At 34.5% G+C, this 27025-nt stretch overlaps 1 protein-coding gene across 1 annotated transcript in view; it reads left to right on the top strand.

Annotated features, from left to right (window-relative positions):
- Positions 1-26529, top strand: part of nid1a (nidogen 1a) — a 32442-nt gene extending 5913 nt beyond the window's left edge. The window contains exons 2-20 of the mRNA XM_042737590.1: positions 1821-2129; positions 3158-3369; positions 4558-4853; positions 4941-5075; positions 6051-6302; positions 7099-7299; positions 8032-8265; positions 11753-11890; positions 12280-12408; positions 13500-13643; positions 14578-14697; positions 18438-18656; positions 20171-20340; positions 22059-22185; positions 22313-22484; positions 23382-23539; positions 23714-23837; positions 25350-25462; positions 26053-26529. Of these exons, the coding sequence (XP_042593524.1) occupies positions 1821-2129; positions 3158-3369; positions 4558-4853; positions 4941-5075; positions 6051-6302; positions 7099-7299; positions 8032-8265; positions 11753-11890; positions 12280-12408; positions 13500-13643; positions 14578-14697; positions 18438-18656; positions 20171-20340; positions 22059-22185; positions 22313-22484; positions 23382-23539; positions 23714-23837; positions 25350-25462; positions 26053-26183 (3384 nt within the window). The 3' untranslated portion in view covers positions 26184-26529. The remainder of the gene's footprint in view (positions 1-1820; positions 2130-3157; positions 3370-4557; positions 4854-4940; positions 5076-6050; positions 6303-7098; positions 7300-8031; positions 8266-11752; positions 11891-12279; positions 12409-13499; positions 13644-14577; positions 14698-18437; positions 18657-20170; positions 20341-22058; positions 22186-22312; positions 22485-23381; positions 23540-23713; positions 23838-25349; positions 25463-26052) is intronic.
- Positions 26530-27025: the final 496 nt, after the last annotated feature.

Here is a 27025-nt window from a genome sequence, read left to right as displayed (position 1 = left end):
CCTTCATCGGGATTTATAGGATCTCCCGCTGAATACAAAGTGTGTGTGTGTTGTAGCATTTGAAAAACATCTGGAAATGTAGTCTAAGTGTGCACATCTGTTTTAGTGAGGTGCTGAACAGCCATTACAAACGATCAAGAATGTGCATGACATTCCTTATTAAACCGCTAACATTTCCTCATTCATTTTTCACTAAACTCTATTCATGTTAAATCTGTTTTAAGAAGTCCTATTTTTGCAGTCCATTTTGTAGCTGTTCAGTTTTAATCATCTGCTATGGTACTTGTTTTAATGTACAAAGATGACTGTCATGAAATCATATGTAGGTTTATTGCCAGTCAGAGGAGTTCTGATGCTGATGTCTATATGCCTGTAAATCCTTACTGTACAGTATTTACATCAATGCATTTAGCAGGCACTTTATCCAAAGCAACTTACAGCATGTGAGCATATATTGACGTACACAGTATTTATGAAACAGTAGGTGAACAATAGCAGGATGAGCCACCCGGAAACCTCTTTGAGAACAATCATTATTTTTGCAATTCTCTTGGGTGACTTTGCAGCTCAGAAACAACTCGCTCCAGCCACAATACAGGAGCAGTGAATCCGGTCGAGTATAAGACAAAGATCATTTTGGCTGTGTTAAAAAAGACTGTATTTATTGCTCATTCTGCTGTATGGAGAGTTTTCCAGGACTCCACATGGAAGCTTTGTTGCTTTTTCCTCTTTATTATCTTAATATCTACAAACTAAGTCATCAGTTGGAAATGTTTTGTTGTCTTTTGTATTGCATTGCGAGTTCAGAGTTTTGAGCAGTATAGTTTTAGTTTTTAAGATATTTTTTTGTGATTTTACACATATGTGGGTGTTTGGCAATGGACTTTATTCCCTAAACCATTACAAACTCCCAGTTTCTGTGCACATTTCAAGAGTATTTACTGTTTTTATATAAAGATTTCAGTAAGAATATAGCTCTTTTCTAATCACATGAATGTGCATTTATTTTTTATTTAATTAGATTTTTTAAATTTAATTTGTATCTCTTTTTTTATATAAAGAGATAAACAAGTGGGAAAAAATCCAGTGTTATTTTAGTTATTTTTATTTTATATAATTAATATAATATTTTTTATTAAAAATGTTAATGTTATAGTTAAAGTTTTAGTCATTTTGCTGTTTGTTTTTTTTCCCCATTTTTATTAATAGTTTTATATCTAATTATATTTATATATCTGTAAGATTTATTTATTTATTTATTTTTTTTGAGTTTAGGTATTTTTATTTTTAGTAATTTGCCAAAGCAACATTTCTTATTTTCGTTTAGTTTTTTCAATCAAATTAGTCATTACAATTTGCTCTCCTGCCTAAATAAATGAAAAGTGAGCACTTACTATATTTTAGACACATTTTGTACAGTACTATGTTTTAAGTAGTCAATTAATTGCTTTATTATGACTGTGTAACCTAATTAAAGGTCCAACTGACTGATCCAAATGATGACTTGAAGTCTTCAAAACCGATTTATCAAGAAGAACTTGTTCACGAGAGACATTTGTTTGTGAATCAGACTACACTGATCACATTTGTTGTTGCGTGCAACCAGCAAGACAATGCAATTGAAAGATGTCATTGTATTATGTTTCAGCATCCATTCTTTCTCTTGTAACATTCCAATTGTTAACTCATAATTCAGATAAAACACAATGTCACGTGCAGTGGTGCTGTAGATTTAATCATTAACCAAACTGCATGTCGTTAATGGCTATTGATTCCCATTGGCAGCATCTGTTTCTATCTCTTCCGTCTCTCACGTTTAGATCAACACCAATGGTTTTGTTGCTCTGGAGAAGCCAGCAGGAGAATCCGAGTATCTGGGCAACATGCCGGCTGGTTTTGGGATGATCGCTGCTCTGCAGGGCGACCTGGACACCAGCGACGGAGTGGGAAAGGTGTTCTTCCGCCAGGACTCCAGTCCGGCTCTTCTACAGCAGGCGGCCGATCACATCAACAGAGCCTTCCCCGAGGATGACGTGGTGAACCCCATCAGCGCTGTGGTGGTCACATGGGTGGATGTGGCGTCCCATCGGACTGAGAGCAGAGGAGACGGACAGGAGCCCAGCGGAAGAGTGAGGTTCAGTTTACTTGTGGGCCGTTCACACATACAGCTATTTTTAGCATGCATTTTTCATTGATGCATTGTTGGTCTTTTCTTCTGCTGGTTGCTTTGCTTTATCAGTAATGCAAATCTGTGAAAATCAAGCATCTGCATTAGCGTATGTTCCGGACCTAAAAAAAAAAATGCATCACAATTAGTAATGCATGCATTCAACTCTCTTGTAATGCAAAATCCATATTCCTAAAAATATTTTTTTTGAGTTATTTTCAAAGTTAAAATATTTAGAAATTCCAAGTTTAATTAGCTTTAACCTCTTTATACTGTAGCATAATTAAAGTTTAATTGCATAAGATTTTAAGGCTTAATATAGGTTGCATTTTAAATATATTAATATAATGTATTTTGATCTGCAAGATTTTTTTACTTCTTTTGAATATAAATTTTAGTTAAAAACAAGTGAAAAAAGTTATTTTAGTATAATTAATATACTACTAAAGTTTTTATTAATATTTTAATTTTAGTTAAAGGTTTACTCAGTTTGTCGCTTTTTTTTTTTTACAATTTTTATTATTATAATTTTTGTTTTAATATGTGTTGTGTTTATAAAACTTAAAAACTTATCAAAAACATAAAAAAAAAATATAAAATTAATATTTTAAGGTTTAAAATCTTTTTTTATTTGAAGTATTTTACACTGTAGATCTTCTTGATTTAATATTTTCATTTTAGTTTTAGTCATTTAGTCATTATGTCTGAATAGTTTTATTAATATTTATTTCAGTTTTAGTTTTGGTAACTTTAATATTTTAAATTGAACTACGCAAAAATGAGAAATGCTGCTTCTGCAACTAACTGAAATAATAGAAAAGTTTTCGATAAAATCACCGACTTTTATTTGAAGGTGAATGACTTCCAGTGGCTGCGTCATTGCAGATTGCTGTATGTGTGAATTATAAGAGCAATGGATTTATTTATTTTTTGGATTGTGTACAAATACACTTAAAAGAGTTAATAAATCATGTTCTTTATCCTTATTAGCGAAATACGTTTCAGCTGGTGATCGCTTCTCTGGAGACGCAGTCCTCTGCGATTCTTCTGTACCCGAGAGAAGCGATGCAGTTCCAGAGCACCAGCAGCTACACGATGCACGCTGGCTTCAGTAAAGGACAGGACAAATACTTTTCTAGCAAGCAAGCACCTTACTATCGCATCACAGATGACACCGAGGCGTCTGTCAGGAACTTAGCTGAGTAAGTTTGGTTGCTGTTAGTGTTGGAGTTCACCTAAATATAAATATTCTCATCATGTACTCACCATAATGATGCTCCAAATCTTATATAATCTGTACAATTATATCATGACCTCGTCCCAAACTCCAAAATGGACCAAAAAACACAATATTGTTCCCTAAACTGATTGTAGAAGTATAGTGCATACAGTAGCTTTGTGTAGAATGAGATTTGAGAGCTGCAATAGAGGACGGCTTCAGTGAATAGCGTTTGTTCTTTGATTTAGGAATGTTTATATCAAATAATCAAGAATATTCATTTTTATTTAATTTTTTAACTGCTTTGAGCTAAAATATTTTATTGAGATCGGCAAAAAATTATTTGACTTTAGTACAAATATCTAAACATTCTATAATCAAGATACATTTAGTAGAGAAACAAAAAAGCTTAAGATTAAAAAAAAAAAAAAAAATGTATATATATATATATATATATATATATATATATATATATATATATATATATATATATATATATATATATATATATATATATATATATATAGATACAGTATATGTATATATCAAAATTTTGTGAATTTCTGCTTAGAACAAGAAGAAATATGTCCATTGGGTCAAAAATACAAAACTAATTAAAAGTTTATTTTTATTTCCCCATTGACAGACATTTTCTTTTCTTGTTTTATGCATAAACTTTTCATAATTGAGAAATCTTTCATGAAACAAAATTAAATATCTTAACTATTTTTGCTTAACAAGTAAATGTATTTAGGGATGACTTAAGGATGCTTTTGTTGATTTATTTCTATATCTGTTTATATCCGATATCTAAAGTCATTTTCCTTCTTAATTAAATGTTTTCATTTAAGAATTTTCAGAAATGTATAATGGAAGACAAAACAAGAGGAAATATTAAGCTGCAGTTTGGCCTACTTTTATCTTATAGTCTCATTGTGTTTAGTCTTATGGTACTTTCTGTAATTTGTGGAGCTTGACAGATGTGCAGTTACTATATGAATTGTAAAGAAAAAGATCTTTGTGAAGAAATTTCTCTATTTATATTCCGCTGGAGCAACTGGATTTTTATCTTTATGTGAACTAATGATGTTTTAGTGGCATGTCCACTCTTTAGCAGTGTAAGTGTTCTTTGACCAGGTTTTCCCATAATGCTGTTGGATGTCTTTTCCAGGCAGACTAACTCCGGAAAGCGTGGTGTGTGGGTGTATGAAATAGGAACATTCCCTCACTTCACAGACGTCGCACCTGGAGAAGTGCCAGAGTTACCTTTGGATTCCCACCAATTTCAGACCCCAAGAAAGCACAGCCATCAACACCCGGTGTATCCTGACGTCCAGCAGGAGAACCTGGATGGAGTTTATGATCGTCCAGAACATCCTCCACCCATCCAGGTGCAGACGGTTCAGTACAGACCTGAACGACCGGCGGTTGTGGAAATCGAAAATGAAGATAACATCGAGGTTGACGGTCAGCGTGAATGGTTTATCTACTAGAACAATCAACAACTTTGTACTTTTCTTGAGTTGAAATGATCTCTTTTTTGTCTTCATACAGTATTTACATACAACTCTGGTGATTGTGGTGGACAGAAATGCTCTAAATTTGGCGAATGCAGCAGTTTTCAGAGCGGACGATGCTGCCAGTGTAAACCTGGATACTACGGCAATGGGGTTCAGTGTGTTCCTGATGGTAACGCCTCTGTAATGCACTGCAGTTGTTATTGGTTTCATTTCTGTTATAGAAATGTTTTCTTATGGTAGGTTATGATCACTTACAGCAGAAAAAAATAATTAATAAATTAAGCAACACATTCACATTAATGAGCAACACATTAATGGTCACATGATGCAATTTGTTTTTAAAGTGCTTTATTGTTAGTATTAATGAGCAGTTTTTAGTATTTAGAAGCATATATATAATTGGTAACTAATTAATCACATATATACATTATATATTATTATTTTATTATTATTTTTGCATACATGATTATTTTTTATTAAATATTGTGCATTTTATTAATTGCATGCATATATATATATATATATATGCATGCAATTAATAAAATGCACAATATTTAATAAAAAATAATCATGTACATTTTGTACAGCCTAATAGACTTTACATGACAAACAAATAAAACTGTATTTTTTGGTTGTTTTATTGTTATTTTTTAGAATTAAAAAAGTTTTTTATTTTAAATTTACATGTTTATGATTTTTTTAATCACTTGTTTGTGTTAAGCCCTTTTAATAAATCAAATATTTACAATTATGTAAAATATTTACACATAAAAATACAGTTTCTAATTAAATTAATTAGTATGTTCTCATCGACTTTATTAGAATAAACATTGTTTAACATAATTTGTTGTTGACATCAATCAGTTGTATTCTGGGACAAAAAATGAAGTGTTATTTGAATACAGTTTGACTAAAATGAATACATGTTCCATGCTGAGCTGGTAAACACACATCTTCAGTCTGTCTTATCTTAATCGTTGTTGAGTCTAGGCCGTTAATGGTAATATTAATAGATTTCATATTTGAGATCTGTTAAATGAAAATTGTGTTACTTTCATACAATTGACAGTTTTTGTACTGTCCTGGGTTCAGTGTAAAATCTGAATGCTGAGGAACGCTAATGATGTCTGACGGTCTCTCACAGGTATTCCTCAGAGGATGAACGGTAAAGTGAGCGGCAGGGTGGTTGTGGGAAACTCACAGGTGCCCGTGGATTTCGCCAGTAACGATCTCCACTCGTATGTGGTGGTGAATGACGGCAGAGCGTATGTGGCCATCAGCGCCATTCCACCGATCGTCGGCTTCTCTCTGCAGCCGCTGTCGTCCGTCGGAGGAATCATCGGCTGGGCGTTTGCACTTCAGCAGCCGGGCTTCAAGAACGGCTTCAGCATCATTGGTGAGATTCTCAGAGAATTCATGTAATGAGAAGTCCTCAATAAGAGCCATCTGAATTCACATTTTTTAAATTTTAATCAAATAAAAAATTGTAAAGGAGATCTTATTTGCAGACTTATTATATGCAGACTAAATATGACTGCATGTGCATTAATAAATCAGTAATGAGTATGCATAATAATACAATAATATATGCAACAATAAAACAAAAATGAGTATGTATAAGTGTGCATTCTATGTTAAACTTTCTTGAGTATGTATGAACATGCATGATAAAACAAACATGAGTATGCATGATAAAACATTCTTGAGTATGTATGAGTATCCATAATAAAACTTGCACAGATAGGATTGCCTGGCCTTGGTCTCTAAAACATTAAAAACTCCTGATTTAGATAGCTAGATGTCTTTCTTCATAGTTCAGTATTTCCTAAATCTTCATCGTCTTTCCTTTTATTTTCTATTAAGACATATGCAATTGAAATCATTCACTACTGGATGTAGAAGTACTAGTAATATTTCGCTTTCTAATTTCATTCTAGCAATTATTTGGGTGCAAAAGCACTTAAACTAGTAATGATGGAGTGTTAGATGTATAGGAAGCTGTAAGATGCGTTGTGAAGGAAGAGCAGAAGAGCCAGAAAACAGCAGATATTTTTGTGACAAGCAATCCTTTTAAAATCAATGTATTTTCAGTGAACTCTCTGTTTTGACACATCGGTTTGAGTTGTTTGCTGTGCGATGATACAGTATGTTTGAAATCCAGCCTCACACTCCCTCTTTCACCTGTCTGTCAGGTGGAGTGTTCAGACGTCAGGCGGAAGTGACCTTCCAGCCAGGCGGGGAAAGGTTGACTATCTCTCAGGAGTTCAAAGGCATTGATGAGCACGACCATCTGATGGTTGACACCAGACTTGAAGGAAAGATTCCTGAGCTCCCTCAGGGAGCCACAGTTCAGATCGAGCCCTACACGGAGATCTACCAGTACAGCACCAACTGTGAGTCACACATCATGACTTCATGTGTATGCATAAAACAATAATGAGTATACATAATAATACAATAAAGTATGCAACAATAAAACACAAATGAGTATGTATAAGTGTGCATTCTAAAATATGCATGAGTATGCATGTTAAAACTTTTTTGAGTATGTATGAGTATGCATGATAAAACATGCATGAGCATGGATGATAAAACGTATGAGTATGCGTAAGTATTTATGAGTAAAACATGAATGAATATGCATGAGGATGCATTATAAAACATGCATAAAGATGTATGAATATGGATGATAAAACATGCATGAGGATGTATAACATGCATGAAGATGCATTATAAAATATGCATGAGTATATATGAATATGGATGGTAAACCATGCATGAGTATATATGAATATGGATGGTAAACCATGCATGAGTATGTATGAGTAAAACAGGAATGAGTATGCATGAGGATGCATTATAAAACATGCATGAGGATGTTTGAATATGGATGATAAAACATACATGAGGATGCATTCTAAAACATGTATGCATGAGTATGCATGATGAAACATAAATGAGTATGGATAATAAAACATGCTTGAGTATGCATAAGTGTGAATGATAAAACATGCATGAGTATGCAGTAAGTATGCATGATGCGAAGTGTCTCCTTTAGCAATATGTCATGCTTTGCGTTTAAGTTCTATTATGAAACCTATTGATTCCTGTGACCCTTCTGTCAGTGATCACCGCTTCATCTACACGGGAGTATGTGATCAATCTGCAGGACCAATCAACCCAAAGCAGAAGCTTCAAATTCAGAGAGACCATCACGTTTGAGGGCTGCCAGCATGATGAAGTCGTCAGAGCCTTGCCATCCACACAGATGCTCAGTGTCGACCAGGTGTTCGTCATGTATGATAGGGGTGAAGAGCTCTTGCGCTACGCCATGACTAACAAGATTGGAGACGTCAATGGTAAGGGCAGATCTGAGAAAATATTTCCTGAGGGCTGCACGATGAATAGTATTTTAATCATGACCAAGATTTCTGCTTCTCTTAATTAAGTATAATTTGCCTCATTTATCCTGGAAATGTGTCAGTTGACAATTGCATTATCTTAAATTGGTAACAAGCCTCCACAAGCTTTCATGCTTGCAGTTGCCAGATGTTAAAACCAAGATTTTAAATCCCCAATCAGAGCTTTTCTCTTAAATTGATACATTTTTCTGCCCAGAGTTTTACTTACTCTTCCCAATCTGGCAACCATGTGGTTTTTTACATGCAAAAAAAGTTTTTTACATGCAATTGCGAGTTCTCAGAATTATGAGATACAAACTTGCAGTTTTGAGAAAAAAGTCTGAATTGCGATATATATATATATTTGTGATTAAGAGAAAAAGATCAGAATTGTGAGAAAAAAGTTATTCGAGTTAAAGAGAAAAAAAAAAAAAAATGTCAAAAATATGAAAAAAAAAAAAAAAAAACGGTCAGAATTGTGAGTTATATACTCAATTATGAGATATAAACTCTTATGAGGTAAAAACTGAGAATTGCGACATATAAATTCAGAATTGTGAGAAAAAGGTCAGAATTGCGAGAAAAAGGTCAGAATTATATATTATAACAAAGAGTTATAAATTCAGTTGTGAGATATTAACAGTATTGTGAGAAAAAAACGCCAGAATTGTGAGATAGTATGAGATATAAACTCAGAATTGTGAGAAAAGTGAGAATTGCAAGATATAAACAATTGTGAGAAAAAGGTCAGAATTGTGAGTTATAAACTCTCAATTGTGAGATATAAACTCAATTATGAGATATAAACTCGGTTATGAGATAAAAACTGTGAGATATAAACTGAGAATTGTGAGGAAAAAGGTCAGAGTTGTTATAAACTAAATTGTAAGATATAAACTCTAAATTAAAAGCTATAAACTGCGAATTGTGAGATATAAACTCAGAATTGCGAGAAAAACATCAGAATTGTGAATTATAAACTCATTTGTGAGATAAAAACTCAATAATGAGATATGAACTCAGTTGTGAGATAAAAACTGAGAATTGCGAGATATAAACTCAGAATTGTGAGAATTGTGAATTATAAACTCAATAATGAGATATAAACTCAGTTGTGAGATATAAACTCAGTTGTGAGATATAAACTCAGTTATGAGATATAAACTCAGTTTTGAGATAAAAACTGAGAATTGCGAGATATAAACTCAGAATTGTGAGAAAAAGGTCAGAATTGTGAATTATAAACTCAATAATGAGATATAAACTCAGTTGTGAGATATAAACTCAGTTGTGAGATATAAACTCAGTTATGAGCAGTGGTGGACGAAGTACACAAATCAAGTACTTGAGTAAAAGTACAGATACGTATAATAAAATAATACTCCAGTAAAAGTAAAAGTACTCCTTTTTCAATTTTACTTGAGTGAAAGTACAAAAGTACTCAATTTTTTATGTACTTAAGTAAAAAAGTACTGATAGATAGATTTATTTTGCAATTTTATATAGGCTGGCTACTTAATTTTATATTAGCACATATTTTTTTTATAATCCTACTGCTCAAAATACCTGGAATTTTCTCAAAATAACCACTATATGGAGTCAAGATATATTTTTGTTGTTGATATGGACTACGCTGACAAGAGTGATGTAGTAATGTTCACTGTGAAGCTTACACTGTGATATACCTGAGAGAAAACAGATTTGTGACCCTGGACTACAAAACCAGTCATAAGGGTCAATTTTTTGAAATTGAGATTTAGGCATCATCCGAAAGCTGATTAAATAAGCTTTTCCATTGATGTTTTGTTTGTTAGGAAAGGATGATATCTATTGGAAAATCTGAAATAAAAAATTAATTAAAAAAAAAAAAAAACTGAGAAAATCACTTTTAAACTTGTCTAAATGAATTCTTAGCAATGCATATTACTAATCGAAAAATAAGTTTTTATATATTTACAGTAGAAAATTTAGAAAATATATTCATGGAACATGATCTTTACTTAATATCCTAATGATTTTTGCCATAAAAGAAAAATTAATCATTTTGACTCTTTTGTGCTCCAGGGTCACATTTGATCATCAGATTTTCACCAGTAAGAAAAAAAGTGTTTTAAAATTTGTTGTTTTGCAGTACATCACAGTTATATATGACATGAGAATAAGGCCTGAAGTTAGGAAGAACATTTTCTCAAACCTTTTCTGTGGTGTAAAAACACTCCTGGCCAAATACTCCCAGAGGGCATCACTTCCCACCTTTGATAATTACTGTAGTTACCATGTTCTGAACATCACAGCTAGCCTTTCTTTTTCCCCCAGATATAATATATCTAGGTGGTTGAATAAAAATATCTGGACTTTATTTTTAAAAATAACCTCAACTTAGCACCAGCAAGCTTGTTAGCTAGACAGTTAGCATCAGCTACCAATATTTACTTATTTTCAGTATGGTTATGAATAAACATTCATATCTGTCTACTTGGGTGGTTAATTCAAACTATATAAACGTTTATACTGTTGATAAACAATATAAAAAACAGACGTCACATAGGGATAAATGCGTAACATTTTAATACAACTGTTAATGTTATGGCAGCGGGGATTTGAACCGTGCATTAGTTATTTTATTTAGTCTGTGTTAATTTAATGTTTTGTTTTTTACCTAAGAGGCACAGATGCTGATGTGTTTGCATTCAAGCATTTCAATGGGCTTAAATAGATCACCCTTTACAGAAGATTTAGTTCACAAACAACTGACAATTTTGACCTAAATATGATTTTCAGTCACAATAATTAATCTCAAAATTCGACATTAGTAACTTACTTATAGCAGCATCACTCATGCGCGCTCACAAGATCTCCCGGTTGTGAATTGAGTTCACTAGAGACTCGCAATAAACGGTTCATTTGAATCAGTGAGTTGTAGACTCGAGAACAGCTGCAATCAGATCATTCTAATTCATGAATGAAACATATTATAAAAATTAACAACATATTTAAAAAAATAAATTAAAATAATCAGTTCGTTCTTGAATCAGACACGGCTTCTGCGTGTCAGAGCACGTGACATATTATTAAGAGTAACGATATGTTTTATGAAATGAAGTGAAGTAAAAAGTACGATCTTATGCTTTGAAATGTAGTGAAGTAAAAGTAAAAGTTACTTAAAATAAAACTACTCCAGTAAAGTACAGATACTTGAAAAATGTACTTAAGTACAGTAACGAAGTAAAGCTACTCATTTACTGTCCAACACAGGAAAAAAAGATACAAGATAAAAACAGAGATAAAAAACTGTCAAATATAAAATAAAAATTCAGAATAGAAAGAAAATCATCAGAATTGTGAGACAGAAATTCTCAATTATGAGATAAGAACTAAAATCTTTCTTTGAATGTATTATGATCTTCTGGGGAGATCACAGTTGATTTTTATACCACATGCGCAGGTGGACAAACGGAAGAAAACCCCTGCTTCACTGGCAGACACGGCTGCGACACTAACGCCGTCTGCAGACCCGGACAAGGAAACCAGTTCACATGCGAATGTGCCGCGGGCTTTACTGGAGACGGACGCGCTTGCAATGGTACCATCACAGATTATGCGTAATTAAATCAATCCTCAGTCCATCATTTCAATTAAAACAATTTCCTGTTTCATTTCCCTTCTGAAGGGAAATAGAGTTTTTGTCCATGAAAGTACAGCTTGGCTTCCTAAGCGGTCTTCTAATCAGACGCCTGAATATTCCCCCAGACCTCTACGGATGTGACCCATCCCTTACTGCTTAAAGGAAATTACACAAAAATAGGACAGATGTAATCTTAAAGAGCAGTAATTACGAAAACCGATTATCATCGTTAATAATTCATGGGAACGTGACTGAGGAAGTCTTTTTTGTTTAAGATAGCATAAAAGCAAAGTCTAAAAAAGCTAGAGGAAATCCTCAGGACTGGTCTTCTTCTCTTTTCTCATCAGACATTGATGAATGCAGGGAAACTCCTCAGATTTGCGGGCCGAACGCCGTCTGCAATAACCAGCCGGGAACGTTTCGCTGCGAGTGCCAGGAAGGATTCCAGTTCGCCAGCGACGGACAGACATGTGTTGGTACGCCAATGTCTCATGAGTCACTGCGTGTTTATGTCTGTTTGTATTCGTCACCGTCATTTGTTGACAAAATCCCCCGCTATTTAGATTTTAAAATTAAAAGCAGCTGATCTGCATCATAAAACGTCTACAGTGTTAAACCATCTCTAAAGTCATGGACTGAATATAATCTAAATGAAACCAGAAGACTTGATTTTCATGCGAAGACTTTAGAAACTGACACCACATCCGTTGTTAGGCTGGTCTTCTGTAAGAAAGAAAAACCATGAATGAGATGTTCTTGAGACAACATCCCTTGCTTCTGATCTTTCTGAGAAAAGAAAAGACCTTAGGAGGAATTCCCAGTAGAGGATGTGGCTCATTATTCTTTCCCATTTATCTGAATTTAACATACCCAACTCAATTAACAATTCATTTCAAGTCATATTTAAATGTAATACTTTGATTTAATTTTTAAATATTCAATATTTAAATGTAATACATATTTGATATTTGAATTTAATAAATGTATAATAAAAATTTTATTTTAATGTGTGTATTACATTTATTTATTAAAAAATTAAATGTGCTTAATTTTCATTTAAAGCACAAAATCGTAATAGCCCTATAATTCATTTTCTAAAAGATATATTAAATATCTTATTCCTTTCTGTTTATTTTGAGGTATTAAGATTCACCCAGAAATACTGAACGAGTGATTTAATCACAAGTAATTATTTCTTTCTTTCTTGATTTGAAATGTTCACTTGGTAAAAACAAAACGTGCAATATACTAAACACAATCTAAATCATAATATATATAACACACACACACACACACATATATATATAATATAGTGCATATTATGTACATATAATAGACATGTGTGACTTCTGAATCACAGCCTGACAAAACATCTCTAAAGAAGATTAGAGGGATCTTCTTCTCATTAAAACATCAAAGAAGCTGTAGACTTCATCAAAAGTCTCAGTTAAATCTCATTTCTGTCTGTGAGATGTTTAAGCGATCTCTTCTGTGATGTATCAATCCTTCAGGGACTGTTTGAAATGAATCTGCATCAGTTAATTGAATCGCTCGTGCTGTGTTGTAGAGGTGCAGCGTCCGGTGGACCCGTGTCGCATTGGCACTCATGACTGTGACATCCCTGAACGCGCTCGCTGCAGCTACACCGGAGGATCGTCCTACATCTGCACCTGCCTGCCGGGATTCATGGGAGATGGACGCAGCTGTCAGGGTGGGTCTCTGCCTCTCTATACAGACATGCTTTCATCCATAACATTCATTAGAAGAATACACACCATTTTAATGTTTTCCAGGCTGATCCATCAGCAGATATTTGGTTATTAATAGATTAATTAATAAATTAAATTAATTATTAAAAGTGTTCATTCGGCCTATTGTATATTCAACAGTCTGGTCAATGGATAGTGTACTTTTTTTTTTTAATTGTTATAATATTTTTATTTAATTTGAATAAATTTTGTTTTAAAATCTGTATTATTAAATTTCATATGTATATTGGTCATTAAAACTCCTCTGAGTCAGCCACTTCTGTAAATGCAAGATTTTTTACACCTGCAGATCTTCATAAGTTGTCAGAGAAATATAAAGGACTTGATGTTAATGTATTTGGTCCCAGTGTGATTATTAGTCGAGAGGGAAAACAGACACACAGCTGTGATCAGCTTTCATTTCTGTTTCCAGTCACTCCTGCATAATTCATTCATTTTCAGCTTTATTACATCACATTTATTACATTTATCCACTATTTACGTTATACATTTGTTTAAAATTTCAAAATTTATTAGTCAATTATTTAATTTAGAATAATTTAAATTTATGTATTAAATTCATTAAACATTTTCACTGTGCTTAATTGTCATTTAAATGCAAAAAAAATCTTTAAGTAAAATTACATTTCTTATTAATTAATTTTCTTTCTTTTTTCCTACGAAGCACTACGAAAGTTGTAATAAAATCAGAAACAGCTGTAGAAAATAAAATGTAAAGCATTTAAATTTTTTTTTCTTTTTCATAAAATGTATATGTATAAGTGAGATCATAAATATTTCGTTTACTTTTTTTATTTTTAAAACATTTTACTTAATTCTTTGCAAAGCATTTTTAATTTAATTGGTTCATTTTCTTTGTTTCTTTCTCTCTTTCAGACATAGACGAGTGTCAGGTGAATCAGTGTCATGAAAATGCCGTCTGCTTCAACACACCTGGATCTTTCACCTGTCAGTGTAACCCTGGTTTCTATGGCGATGGTTTCCACTGCTCTACAGGTAGACCTTAGCTTTAAACGAATGACCCATAACCTTCACAAACAGCTTTGCTGGTTTATTCATAGTTCTGCTAAATACCACTAAAGCCATTTCTAGCATATTTGGAGAGTTTCATTAGGTTTTTGGATGCTGTGGTTTTGTGAATCATCTGTGCTTCACTGCATGAGTATCTAGCCTTGAGCAACACTAGAGTATCACAAAGTTTAAAGCAGACAACAGCTCATTATGCTGTTATTTCGGAGCCCTTTTACCCACAGTGCATGCCACAAACCGTATCAGTCGTTCTAATGACAGACGACCCTCCACTCTTTAAATATTACAACACGACCTGACCTCTTGATCCCTGAGGTATGTCAGGCTTAACCCTGCCGCCATGAAAATCAGCTTGACAGCTGCGTGTCTGCTGGGAACTGACCAGCTGCTGTGGTTTCTCAGAGTTTTAGGACCCCATGGCATCAATATTGTTGAATTTTATGAGCTTGAAGGTCTTATATGTTGTCATTAAAACTGCCAAAATAAACTTAGCAGAAAACTTAGCAGAAATGTACAATACTGGTCAAAAGTTTGGAATAATGAAGTTTCTTTGTATATATATGTGTGTGTGTATGTGTGTGTGTGTGTGTGTGTGTGTGTGTGTGTGTGTGTGTGTGTGTGTGTGTGTGTATCCCTGGAGCACAAAAGCAGTCTAAAGTCTCTTGGGTATATTTGTAGAAACAGCCAAAAATACATTGTATGGGTCAGAATTATAGATTTTACTTTTATGCCAAAAATCGTTAGGATATTAAGTAAAGATCATGTTCCATGAAGATATTTTGTAAATTTCCTACCGTAAATATATCAAAAACTTAATCTTTGATTAGTAATATGCATCACTAAGAACTTCATTTGGACAACTTTAAAGGTGATTTTCTCAATATTTAAATTTTTTTTGCTCCCTCAGATTCAAGATATTCAAATAGTTGTATCTCAGACAAATATTGTCCTCCTAACAAACCACACATCAATGGAGAGATTATTTATTCAGTTTTCAGATGATGTATAAATTGATCCTTATGACTGGTTTTGTGCTCCAGGGTCTCACACACACACACACACACACACACACACGCGCACACGCACACGCACGCACGCACACGCACGCACGCACACACACACACACACACACACACACACACACACACACACACACACACACACACACACGCGCACACATTTATATATTTGAAATATATATTTGAAAGAAGTCTGTACTGCTCACCAGTGCTGCATTTATTTGCTCAAAATAATGAAAATACTATTACAATTTAAAATAGCTGTTTTCTAGGTGAGTATATTGTAAAATATAATTTATTCTTCCATGTCACAAGGTCCTTCAGAAAATTCAACTTCAACTTGCATCACAAGAATAAATGGCACATTAAAATATATCCAAAAATGAAAACAGTTATCTTAAATAAAAATATTTTGGTTTTCTACTATATTAGGATCAAATAGGTTAAGCCTTGGTGAGCATATTAATACTAATTTTATAGTATTAATACTAATTTAATTTTATACTAAAATATTTTTACAAATTTTGATTATTCCAATTCATTTTTAAATGTAAACACTTCAAATTAAGTCTATTCCTTTTTGAATAGTATTTTAAAAATAATGAAAATCTAATTTTCAAAAAAAAAAAAAAACTCTAAATGAAGCCTGTCTTAAATATAATGTATATGATTATAAAGATTAAATGATTTTTGAAGTTTTATATGGGTCTGTGTGTGTGTGTGTGTGTGTGTGTGTGTGTGTATATATATATATAATTAAATTTGTTTTAAATTTAGGCCTTATTTTTATGCAAAATATGACCTGGATAGTCTTGAAAGCTTGAGATTTACCATAATGATTCAAAACAGAATCTGTGGAGCATGACTTCATATTCTGGTTCAGACTGAAATGATGTTACATGCTTTAAAATCTAGTTTGAGTGCCTAAGGCATGTGTGTCTTCAGTGTGTCATGATGATTCTGAGTAGTAATTGTGGTAGTAATGGTATTGATTAGTGTGCAGAGAGTTGAGTTTTGTTATTGTAACCTGATTTGCTTTCCAGGGACGAGCAGACGGAGCTCTTTAGACTGATGTAATGTACCGCAGCCTGTTTCAGATTTAACCCCAGAGCTGTAGCACTGATTGATTTTCAGTGGAAATACTGGAAATTCTTAGAAAGAGATGAAGTTTGATCCTGGATCTGTTGACAATCTGCATAAGCCCAGGGGTCAAGGTTTGACAGGTTAACTTTAGCATTGAGCCTACGCTGGCTGACAGCACATAGTTTTCACATACAGTGTGGGTCAGTCGCTTTTCATGTTAGCCAGACAATCTCTAAACCGCAAATACAAACCAGATAAGTTAAAAGTCTGGCTCTGTAAAATACAATAACATGAGCAGGATGTAATAAATGCACTACTACTATCAGGTTTATGTGCTTTTTAACACTATTAAGCCTAAAGCACTTGAAAAAAAAGTCAAGTCACCTTTATTTATATAGCACTTTATACAATAATATAGACTGAAGCATATGGAAGAATAGTTATAGTTTTATTCAGAGGCCCAAACTGAGCAAAAACATGCAATTTAGTGCAGAAGCTGATATCTATATGGATGAAAAGTGATGAAAATCTGCTGCTTGTAATGTAAATCAATGAGGTATTTATAACAGTACAGCAGATACTTACATAAAATGATACAAATATCAGACATCACTCTGTATCTCCAATAAAATGTCCTAGAAAGATGAGATTTAAATGATCAAAACATATAATGCAATGCAATCCAATGATGCTAAACGCTTCTCAGAAGTCTGATAATCGTATTTGAGACTTACTAATTTTTCTAAAGAATGATTCATGATTCAATGAATCAAATAAGTGAAGTTGCGTCAGTCCAGTAAGTGTTCATTTGGAAATATTACTAAAGTTATTCTTATGTTTACTAAAAATTAGAGATGCAATTAGGGATATTTTGCCGATAGCCGATATATGCAGATCATTTTCAAATCATTTTGGCCGATGCCGATACCGATATATAATTAGTATTAATTTTGGTTAGTTTTTTACAGGAACTTATTTGTTAGAATTAAATAAACAATAATAAAGTTCATTTATAATGACAGTACACTGAAGATTTGAAAATAACTATAAATAAACTAGATATTAATCACTGCATTTTTTTTTTCTTCAGAAAGATGCAGTGGTAACCTTAACATTTTATTTTATAAAAACATTTGTAAAAGGTCTAAAGCAAAAGAGTTGTAAAAATTCTGAAAATCTTTTAGAGTTCGTAATTTGTTTAAAAAATATAACATATTACACATTAATGAATAAATCAGCAGGTATATATAAAATTATTTAATTTAGATGTCATGTTTGTGATTTTTTTTTTTTCATGTAAGCTATAGCTTCTGACCTTTAAATCAAAACATACTCATGATTTTATGCATCCCTATTAAAAATCAGTCAAGATTTGACAGCGTAAAGCACAAACTGAAGGTGGACTTTTGTAGGATTACACTAAAAGAGCTTTTACTGGATAAAAAACAGTCTAAACTATCAATCAGAGACAGAAGGCATGGAGCAGATTGAGTGTGAAACAAGGTTAACAGCAAGTTGTTGATCATTTAGAGGCTTTGCATATTAAATATGATGCAGTAGGTAAGGTTTATAGGGTTAACCGTGTGTGTATTTGTATCTGTGCAGAATATGAGAAGACACGCTGCCAGCTGCATAGGGAGAGTGTTCTGGGCGCTGGGCCCCGCGGCCCCCGTCCTGTGCCCGGTCAGTATGTGCCGACCTGTGACGCCCAGGGCGAGTACGACCCCATGCAGTGTCATGCCAGCGCAGGGCAGTGCTGGTGCGTCGACCGCAATGGACTGGAGATCTCTGGGACGCGAACGGGACCCGGGCGTTTTCCTGAGTGTGAGTCCTACACATGCTTTACTCATAAAGACTCTGTTCCAAAACCTGCTGAGCTGCTTTGCTGTCTACAGAGAGAACTTTCTTATAAGTCAGCAGACGAACTGACAATCATCAGAGACTAATTTGGAAATCTTGTTGCAATATTCTTGTAAGCATAAAAGTACATAATGCTTATTGCAGTGCGTTCTGGAAGGATGAATGTATTTTGCTGACTTTAGTGTCATGAGCATGGCATAAAACAGCAGTTCGCAAACTTTTTGACTCCAACGTGGATTCAGAGAGATTTTTTCTATATTTTTGAAAAAAGTGTCTTCTGCTCACCAAGCATGCATTCATTTGGTTAGAAATACAGTAAAAACTGTAATACTGTAAGACATTATTTTTATTTAAAATACATTATTTTATGCAAATATATTGTAAACTGCAATTTTGAAAAAAAAAGCTGTAATTCCAGCATCATTACTCCAGTCTTCAGTGTCACATGATCTTCAAAAATCACTCTAATATACTGATTTGCTGCTCAAGAAACATTTCTAATTATTATCAATGGTGAAAACTGCAATATTTTTGCAGAAACTGATACATTTTATTTTTCAGGATTCACAGATGAATAGAAAATTCAAAAGAACAGCATTTTGTTGGTGATGATGGTGGCAAAGCGAGATGAGGCGAGGATATAAATGCAGTAAAAGTTTATTAAAGAAAAACTATTAATAGACAAAATTTATCCAACCAGGAACAGTGAAACATAATCCAGAAAGGGAGCGGGAATAAAAACAGCAAATACTAAGACTCACACCGACTGTAAATATTCACAGAAACTAGGAGTGGTAATATATAAAAATATATTACTACCTATGAATTTACAATACATATCTTGTCATTTATTATTGCAGGATTTTTTAGATGATTCTTATGTATTTATTCACTCACGAATAGCAATTTCTACCCAATTAAAATATTTTAAAGCTTGACACCACTTACTTCAAAATGTTCCATGACTTCTTAACATCTTATTCATTTCCATGAATTATCCAGATCTGGAAAAGATACTATTTAAAATTCCATCATGTGTCTAGATTTTTCATGAGAACAGGAATCCTGGTTCTTAAATAGAAATGGCAGTTGTTGGGGTAATTAATTAAAATAAGAAATATGATGTCAGTCAACATCTAAAAACTGTTTTAGTTTATTTCAAAGCTTGTTTAGTTGGATTTTAAATCGTTTTAAGCTATCTTGTGGGCCCTCGAAAGACTCCTGAGGCCTGTTGGTTGACAAACACTGTCCTAAAATACAGTACCCACATAGACAGCTCATTAGGTTTTGGAACAAAGCCACTACTGCAGCTGATGAAACTTCACTTCTGACATCCACATATGACATCAATGCCAATTTTTGTACTAATGCATTTTTATTTCCACATTGACCATTTACTGTACACATAGGTGGTGCCATAGTTATATGAATTTATTCTAAATTAAATCATTTATAGTTATGCATCTTCTGTTTCTCAGGTCCTGGTCATGATGTCCCTCGCCCGATTGGACCAACACCCGATCCTAACATCAGTCCTTTGCCTCCTGGCAGTCACATCCTCTTCGCCCAGAGTGGGAAGATTGAGTATATTCCTCTGGAGGGTCACAACCTGAAGAAGAACGAAGCCAAGACTGCACTGCACCTCCCGGTAAAGCCTCTGCTCAATGTGGAAAAACACAGTTTGCATTAACGTCAGAGAGTGCAACGCGTACTTGTGTTGTTTATGAATTGTTCTGAAGTGTTTTAGGCTTTATGCTCTGTACAGTCTGTAGATTCATCCAGAAGTCTTTGCTCTGATTTATTCCCTGCTGTTTTGAAGCTCTGGAATGTATTCATTGGAGAGGCTGTTTAGTGATGTTAGGAACTGCAGAGCCAACGCGTCACTGTGGTTTGCGTTCTGCTCGTAGTTCATCTCTCTGTTAAACTGTTGATAACACCGAGCCAGAGAACTGCTGGGGGCTCGCTGGGGAATTTTAGAATTGCTTAACTTTGTTTTTCTTGGAAATATGAGTGTGAGACGAATTGTTTACCAGAGCCGTATGCTGCCTCTGCTGATTACATAACCTCCATTGGCCTTTAACCGTAAGAATGTGAGGAGGGACTCCATGAGAAACAGAACAGAAAAAAAACAAAATAAAATTAACACAAAACTCATCTTCAGCCGCACTCGACTAAATGGTTTCTTAACTATAACACTGATTTGTTTATGTTTTTGAAAGAAGTCTCTTGTGCTCACCAAAGCTGCATTTATTGGATCAAAAATGCTGTAAATTTTGTGAAATATTATTAGTTCAAAGTAACTGATTTCTGTGTGTATATATTGTAAAATGTAACATATTCAGCATCATTACTCCAGTCTTCAGTGTCACATGATCCTTACATCACATTTTAGACACATTTGATCTTTTTTTCTGTTTTGCCAAACAAAGCCGGAGCAGAGCAACACTGTGGTGCATTTTTCCTGAATTAATTTGTTTTTGAACAAACCGAGTGAGCCAGTTATGTAATGATCCATTCATAAAGAGTAAAGACAATCAACTTGCTTCAATAGGAATTGAATTAGCCATTTTGAAAGAATCATTTGACTGAAGGGTTCAATGAATCATTCATTAAAATATACACTTTTGCCGCCACCTACTGGCGAATTTAAGTGTCATATTTATTTATCCAAGCCTAAACCAGCACAAAAACACACTAATCAAAATATTAATTATCATTTATGACAAAAAATTTTTTTTTTACAATTCAACCACTATTTAACAATTCTAACACCAGAAGTGCTGCAACAAAAAAAATGTCTTTACAAACTGATACATTTTTATGTTCATGATTCTTTAAGGAATAGAATTTGAAATATAAATCTTCTGTAACATTATAATTGTCTTTACTGTCACTTTCGATCAATTGAATGCATCCTTGCTGAGTCCAAGCACTCTTGCTGACCCCAAATTTATTACAGTTTCTCACTATTTCTGATTATATTGCCAATTGATTGTGTTAAGCTACACATGCAGCATATGCACAGGGTTTATATTTTCATCCACTGAGACCTGAAATTGACTTTTTAGGTCATGTTATGTGCAGTACTGTGGGAAATCATAAGTCTGAATACATCTACTACATCCCATGTGCTCTTATTTACTGCTCACATGCTAACATTTACTATAATGACTAACATCAGTGAAGCTTATTAAGCAAGGAAAAATGCATTGGTTACAAAGCTGGCCCAAGAGTCATTTTGATGTGCGGTTTCATGTTTTTGTCTAGACAGCTGTTCACAGAAGGACAGACAGATATATGAATGCCTGAAGGCAGCTTTAGAGTTGTTCCATGCATGTTTGTGAGTCTTTTTTATTGTTTTTGCAGGAGAAAGTGGTGATTGGAATTGCTTACGACTGCATGGAGAAGATGGTGTACTGGACAGACATCAGCACACCTGCCATTAGCAGAGCTAGTCTACAAGGAGGAGAACCCGTCCACATCATTAAATCAGGTAGTGCCTCCCAAAAATGACTCATTGCATCGTTCCAAACTTATTCACCGTCTTCTGTGGAGCACAAAAGATCAGGTTTGATTTCAGCGGATCTTAAGAAGTTGTCTGACACTGATTTTTGTGTCAGATCTCAGCAGTCCTGAAGGCATCGCTATCGACCATCTGGGCAGAAACGTGTTCTGGACAGACTCCATGAAGGACAGAATTGAGGTTTCCTCGTTGGACGGATCCCAGCGCCGTGTCTTGATTAACACAGACCTGGTGAACCCCAGAGCCATCCTAACAGATCCCACCAATGGGTGCGTGACTAACTAGAAACAACCAGTGTCTAAAATTAACAACAGTGATTTTGGCAAGTAAAGATATAGTTGGATAGAAATGCAACGCAATACTTGGTTAAACCAATAAGATTGGTGCCTTTGCACAGCCAAATTAAAGGGATATTTCACCCAAAAATGAAAATTAGTCCATGTTTTACTCACCCTCAAGGCACCCTAGGTGTACATGACTTTCTTCTTTCAGACGAATCCAATCTGAGTTATATTAAAAAATTGTCCTGGCTCTTCCAAGCTTTATAATGGCAGTGGACGGGTGTTTTTTTATGCAGTACACCTACGTCCTACTGTACATCATCTTCCAGAACGGCTTCTGCCTACGACATTTAGCGGAAGTTAGACAGTTTCTAACATTTTAAATATGGATATTTTTCTTGCAAAAACACATCGATTCACTACAGGAGGCCTTTATTCACCCCTCAGAGCCATGTGAGGCATGTTTTATTAATTATGGATGTGCTTTATTTGACGTCTTTCGGACTGTTGAAGGAAAACACCCACCCACTGGACATTTTTTAATATAACTCCGATTGGATTGGTCTGAAAGAAGAAAGTCATATACACCTAGGATGCCTCGAGGATGAGTAAAACATGGACTTATTTTAATTTTTGGGTGAACTAACTCTTAAATTTGTCTGTGGAAAGGCACCCTAAATTTTGTAGCATAATAATGCAAAATATAAGTTCATTGCTGATATTTATGACGGTTGCCTTTTCTCATTTCACCCGCATTCGTTTTAGACCATAATTACAGCTTTGAAAATCATGTTTACATTCATTCTTAGCATTATTATGAATTTAAGTTCCATTTTTTTCTCCAGTGAAATAGTTATTGCAAAGGCTTTTCTTTTTCTTGCTCAGCTACATCTACTGGGCCGACTGGAACAGGGACGCCCCCAAAATCGAGATGGCTTACATGGACGGCACAAATCGCAGGGTCCTGGCCAAGGATGGTTTGGGCCTCCCCAACGGTTTAACTTACGACCCCCAGACGTCTCTGCTGTGCTGGGCGGATGCTGGTACGGCTCCAGTTCACTGAGAAACATTTACTAGTGCAATAAAGTTACAGCTGTTTGAGTGTCTTGGGGGGAAAACAACTGATTGTTAAGCTCGTTAAAGCCACAAGCTCCATAAAACGCTTTGTTTGGTTGATGCATTTGTGTTAATGATGGTGTTTGGTGTTTGTGATGCAGGGACACATAAAGTGGAGTGCATGAATCCACAGCAGGGCAGTCGGAGGCAGCTTATGGAGGGAATTCGGTATCCCTTCGGACTGACTACTGATGGAAGAAACCTCTACTACACGGACTGGACGAGGTGAACTTTCACTTAAACAGCATCACGCTTTTATTGAGTGACAGGTCCTTCAAATGTTTTAAAAGAAGTCTCTTCCGCTTGCCAAGGCTGTAGAAGACAGTTAAAAAATGTGAAATATTATTACAATTTAAAAGAAGTATTTTCTATATGAATATATAATAAAATGTAATTTATTTCTGTGATGCGCAGCTGTATTTTCAGCATCATTACTCCAGTCTTCAGTGTCACATGATCTTCAGAAATCATTCTAATATGCAGATTTCCTGCTCAAGAAACATTTCTGATTATTATAAATCAAAATAGAAATCTTTTATAACATGATAAATGTTTTGAAGTCACTTTTGTTCAAATTCTTAATTAATAAAAGTATTCTTTTTTTTTAAATCATACTGACTGCAGATTTTTGAATGGTAGTGTATTATAACAGAATATAAAAACTTCTGGGTTCAGATATATTGACACAAAGCCTGCACAGAAAATGCATTTTAACTCTGATTTCACCTGGTCTTGCTCGTGTTGTTCGGTGGTGGTTTAGGATGAGGAAGAAAGGTCAAGGTTCAGTCTAAACCTGTGAGCTCAACAGCTCTCTGTTCTTCTGATGTGTCTGTTTGCTAGCGCCGGTTCCCTCAGCAGCATGCACTGATTTGGTGCTTTAACCCTGAATGTGTTTGCTATGCAGAGGTCGGGTCAAGAGGCCTGTTTCAAGGCTTGTGGCAGCTGTGTGTGATTTCACACACCTCTGATCTTCCTACAGCCTTTTGCTCTCTGTTAGAGGAGAGTCACAGTGGAGCTTATTATAGCCATTTGTAATAGTAAACAGTACACAAACAACTGACGTGTCAAAGGACAGGGTGCTTTACAGTAGGGGGAATTTGGGAGGAAAATATGCTTAATTTTCATGAGAATTATGCAAAAAATATTTTTTTCTATGTGAATATATTGTACCATGTAATTTATTCCTTTAATCTTGAATTTTCAGCATCATTACTCCAGTCTTCAGTCAGTCACATGATCCTTCAGAGATCATTCTAATACGTTATTATTAATTATTATTTAATTAATAATTATAATATAATTCATACTTTTAGGCTGCAGGGACATATTATGTTGACTAAAAGTGACAGTAAATACATTTATAATAGAATTATAATATTACAAAAGTTTCAAATAAATACTGTTCTTTTGAACTTTCTGTTCATCAAAGATTCCTGAAAAATAAAATGTGTAGTTTCCACAAAAATATTGTGCAGCACAACTGTGTTCAACATTGATAATAATCAGAAATGTTTCTTGAGCAGCAAATCAGCATATTAGAATGATTTCTGAAGATCATGTGACACTGAAGACTGGAGTAATGATGCTGGAAATTCATTACATTTTACAATATAGAAAACAGCTATTTTAAATAGTCAGACTTGTTACTGTATTTTGTAATAGATACAGATGTGGATGAGCATCGTAAAGGTAGATAGCCGGTGTTTTCCTGACGGTTTGTGTGTTTGTGTTGATCAGGGGTGCAGTAATTGTAGTCGATCGACATGCGAGGCGAGAGGTGGATGAGTTCCAGCCCCAGAAACGAACGCGTCTGTACGGGATCACCACGGCACATGCCCACTGCCCGTCTGGTATGATTTCTCTCTCATATAATCGACTTCTTAGTCTTACAGTGGTGGCCAGAATTGTTAGAACTCTTGGCGTATTTAAGAGGTTTCAGTTGTTTTGGTTGAATTGGCCACTACAATACACATAAAACTAATTACTTCCGGAACTACCTGCGATGGAAGGAATCTGCTGGACATTGAAAATGATGGACTGTGTCTCCCTCAAAGTCCAGACCTCAACCCCACCGAGGAAATTTGGGGCGAGTTGGAAAATAAACTGGACAGATCTGTTAAAATTAGTGTTGAAGTGCTCAGGAAATATACAGGAAGACATGCCAAATATTAAAGTTAGAAGTGGACGAAAACAGTATGACTCATCTGATATCTGTTGTGCTCAGAGCAACCATCTGCATGAACTTCATGAAATGAAATCATGTTTTGGAAGCAAAAATCTGTCAGGTGTTCTAACAGTTCTGGCCACCACTATAAATTCTTCATAAATGATGTCAGTTTTTAATGCTCAGTGCTTCTAACCATGTAAATAGCTGTCTCAAGTAGCTAAAACAACATGTTTGTACCATGACTGCAGCTGAGATACTTACTGTTCCCATCAGGTCAGAACTACTGCTCCAGCAATAATGGCGGCTGCACTCACTTTTGTCTGGCGACACCAGCTGGGCGCTCGTGCAGGTGTCCGGATAACGCTGTGGGACTGGGCTGTGTGGAGCGAGAAGGATGGAACTGAAGATTCAAAGAGACGTGAGCAGACCTCCGGCGATGAAGAACATGGCAGTTGGATCTGAAAGCTTCCGTTACACCATGTCTCGTCTGAAAGATGCAATAAAGCCAACTCAGTATTATGCATCTGTGCCTTAAATATGATCATGGTGCTTTAAAGAGCAGCTAATGCTAACGAGGTCATTGTGAATTGTTTCGTGAATTTTCAAACAATTTTCAGCAAAACTAACAGTGTTACCCTGATACTTGAGAGTATCTCTTTTAAAAGATAAAGAAATGATACAATTGTGAAATAGCCTGACATAAATCAATGTTTACACACACATCTTTTCAATAAAATCATATTTTGTTTATTTAGCCTGGTCATTCTTATGTTTTTATAATACTTATTTTGTAATAATTTTAAAAAAGTCCTTGTTCACAGAAAATAGTAACCACCAGAGGGCAGCAGCTGCCTAGAAATCAGGAGAAAACTCCCTGCACAAACTATTAAATTGTCTAGTTATTCTTTCTTACTGTATTTATTTCACTAAATAAATCATACCATTCTTTAATTTATGTTATGAATGTTTGTATGTCCGTATTGTCATTTGTAACATTTACCAGTTGTGTTATCAAGTATTCTGGCCATTGAAAAATCCTGCAGATTTCTGTGGATTTTAGTAGGTAACTGGAAATGTAATACATTTAAATTAAATGAACAGAAACGATAAATATGGGTACCTTGAAAAAATAGATTTCATGAAATTATACATTTACGTTATAGATAGGAAATGTGTGTTTTATAGTATGAGGAAATTTCAAATAAAAGTTAAAATAAAAAAAATTTAGGTAATGAAAAAATATATA

The sequence above is a fragment of the Cyprinus carpio genome, chromosome B13, assembly GCF_018340385.1.
Source record: "Cyprinus carpio isolate SPL01 chromosome B13, ASM1834038v1, whole genome shotgun sequence".
Taxonomy (NCBI): Eukaryota; Metazoa; Chordata; class Actinopteri; order Cypriniformes; family Cyprinidae; genus Cyprinus; species Cyprinus carpio.
The sequence above is the reverse complement of the archived record's forward strand: the minus strand, read 5'-3'. Positions and strand labels throughout refer to the sequence as shown.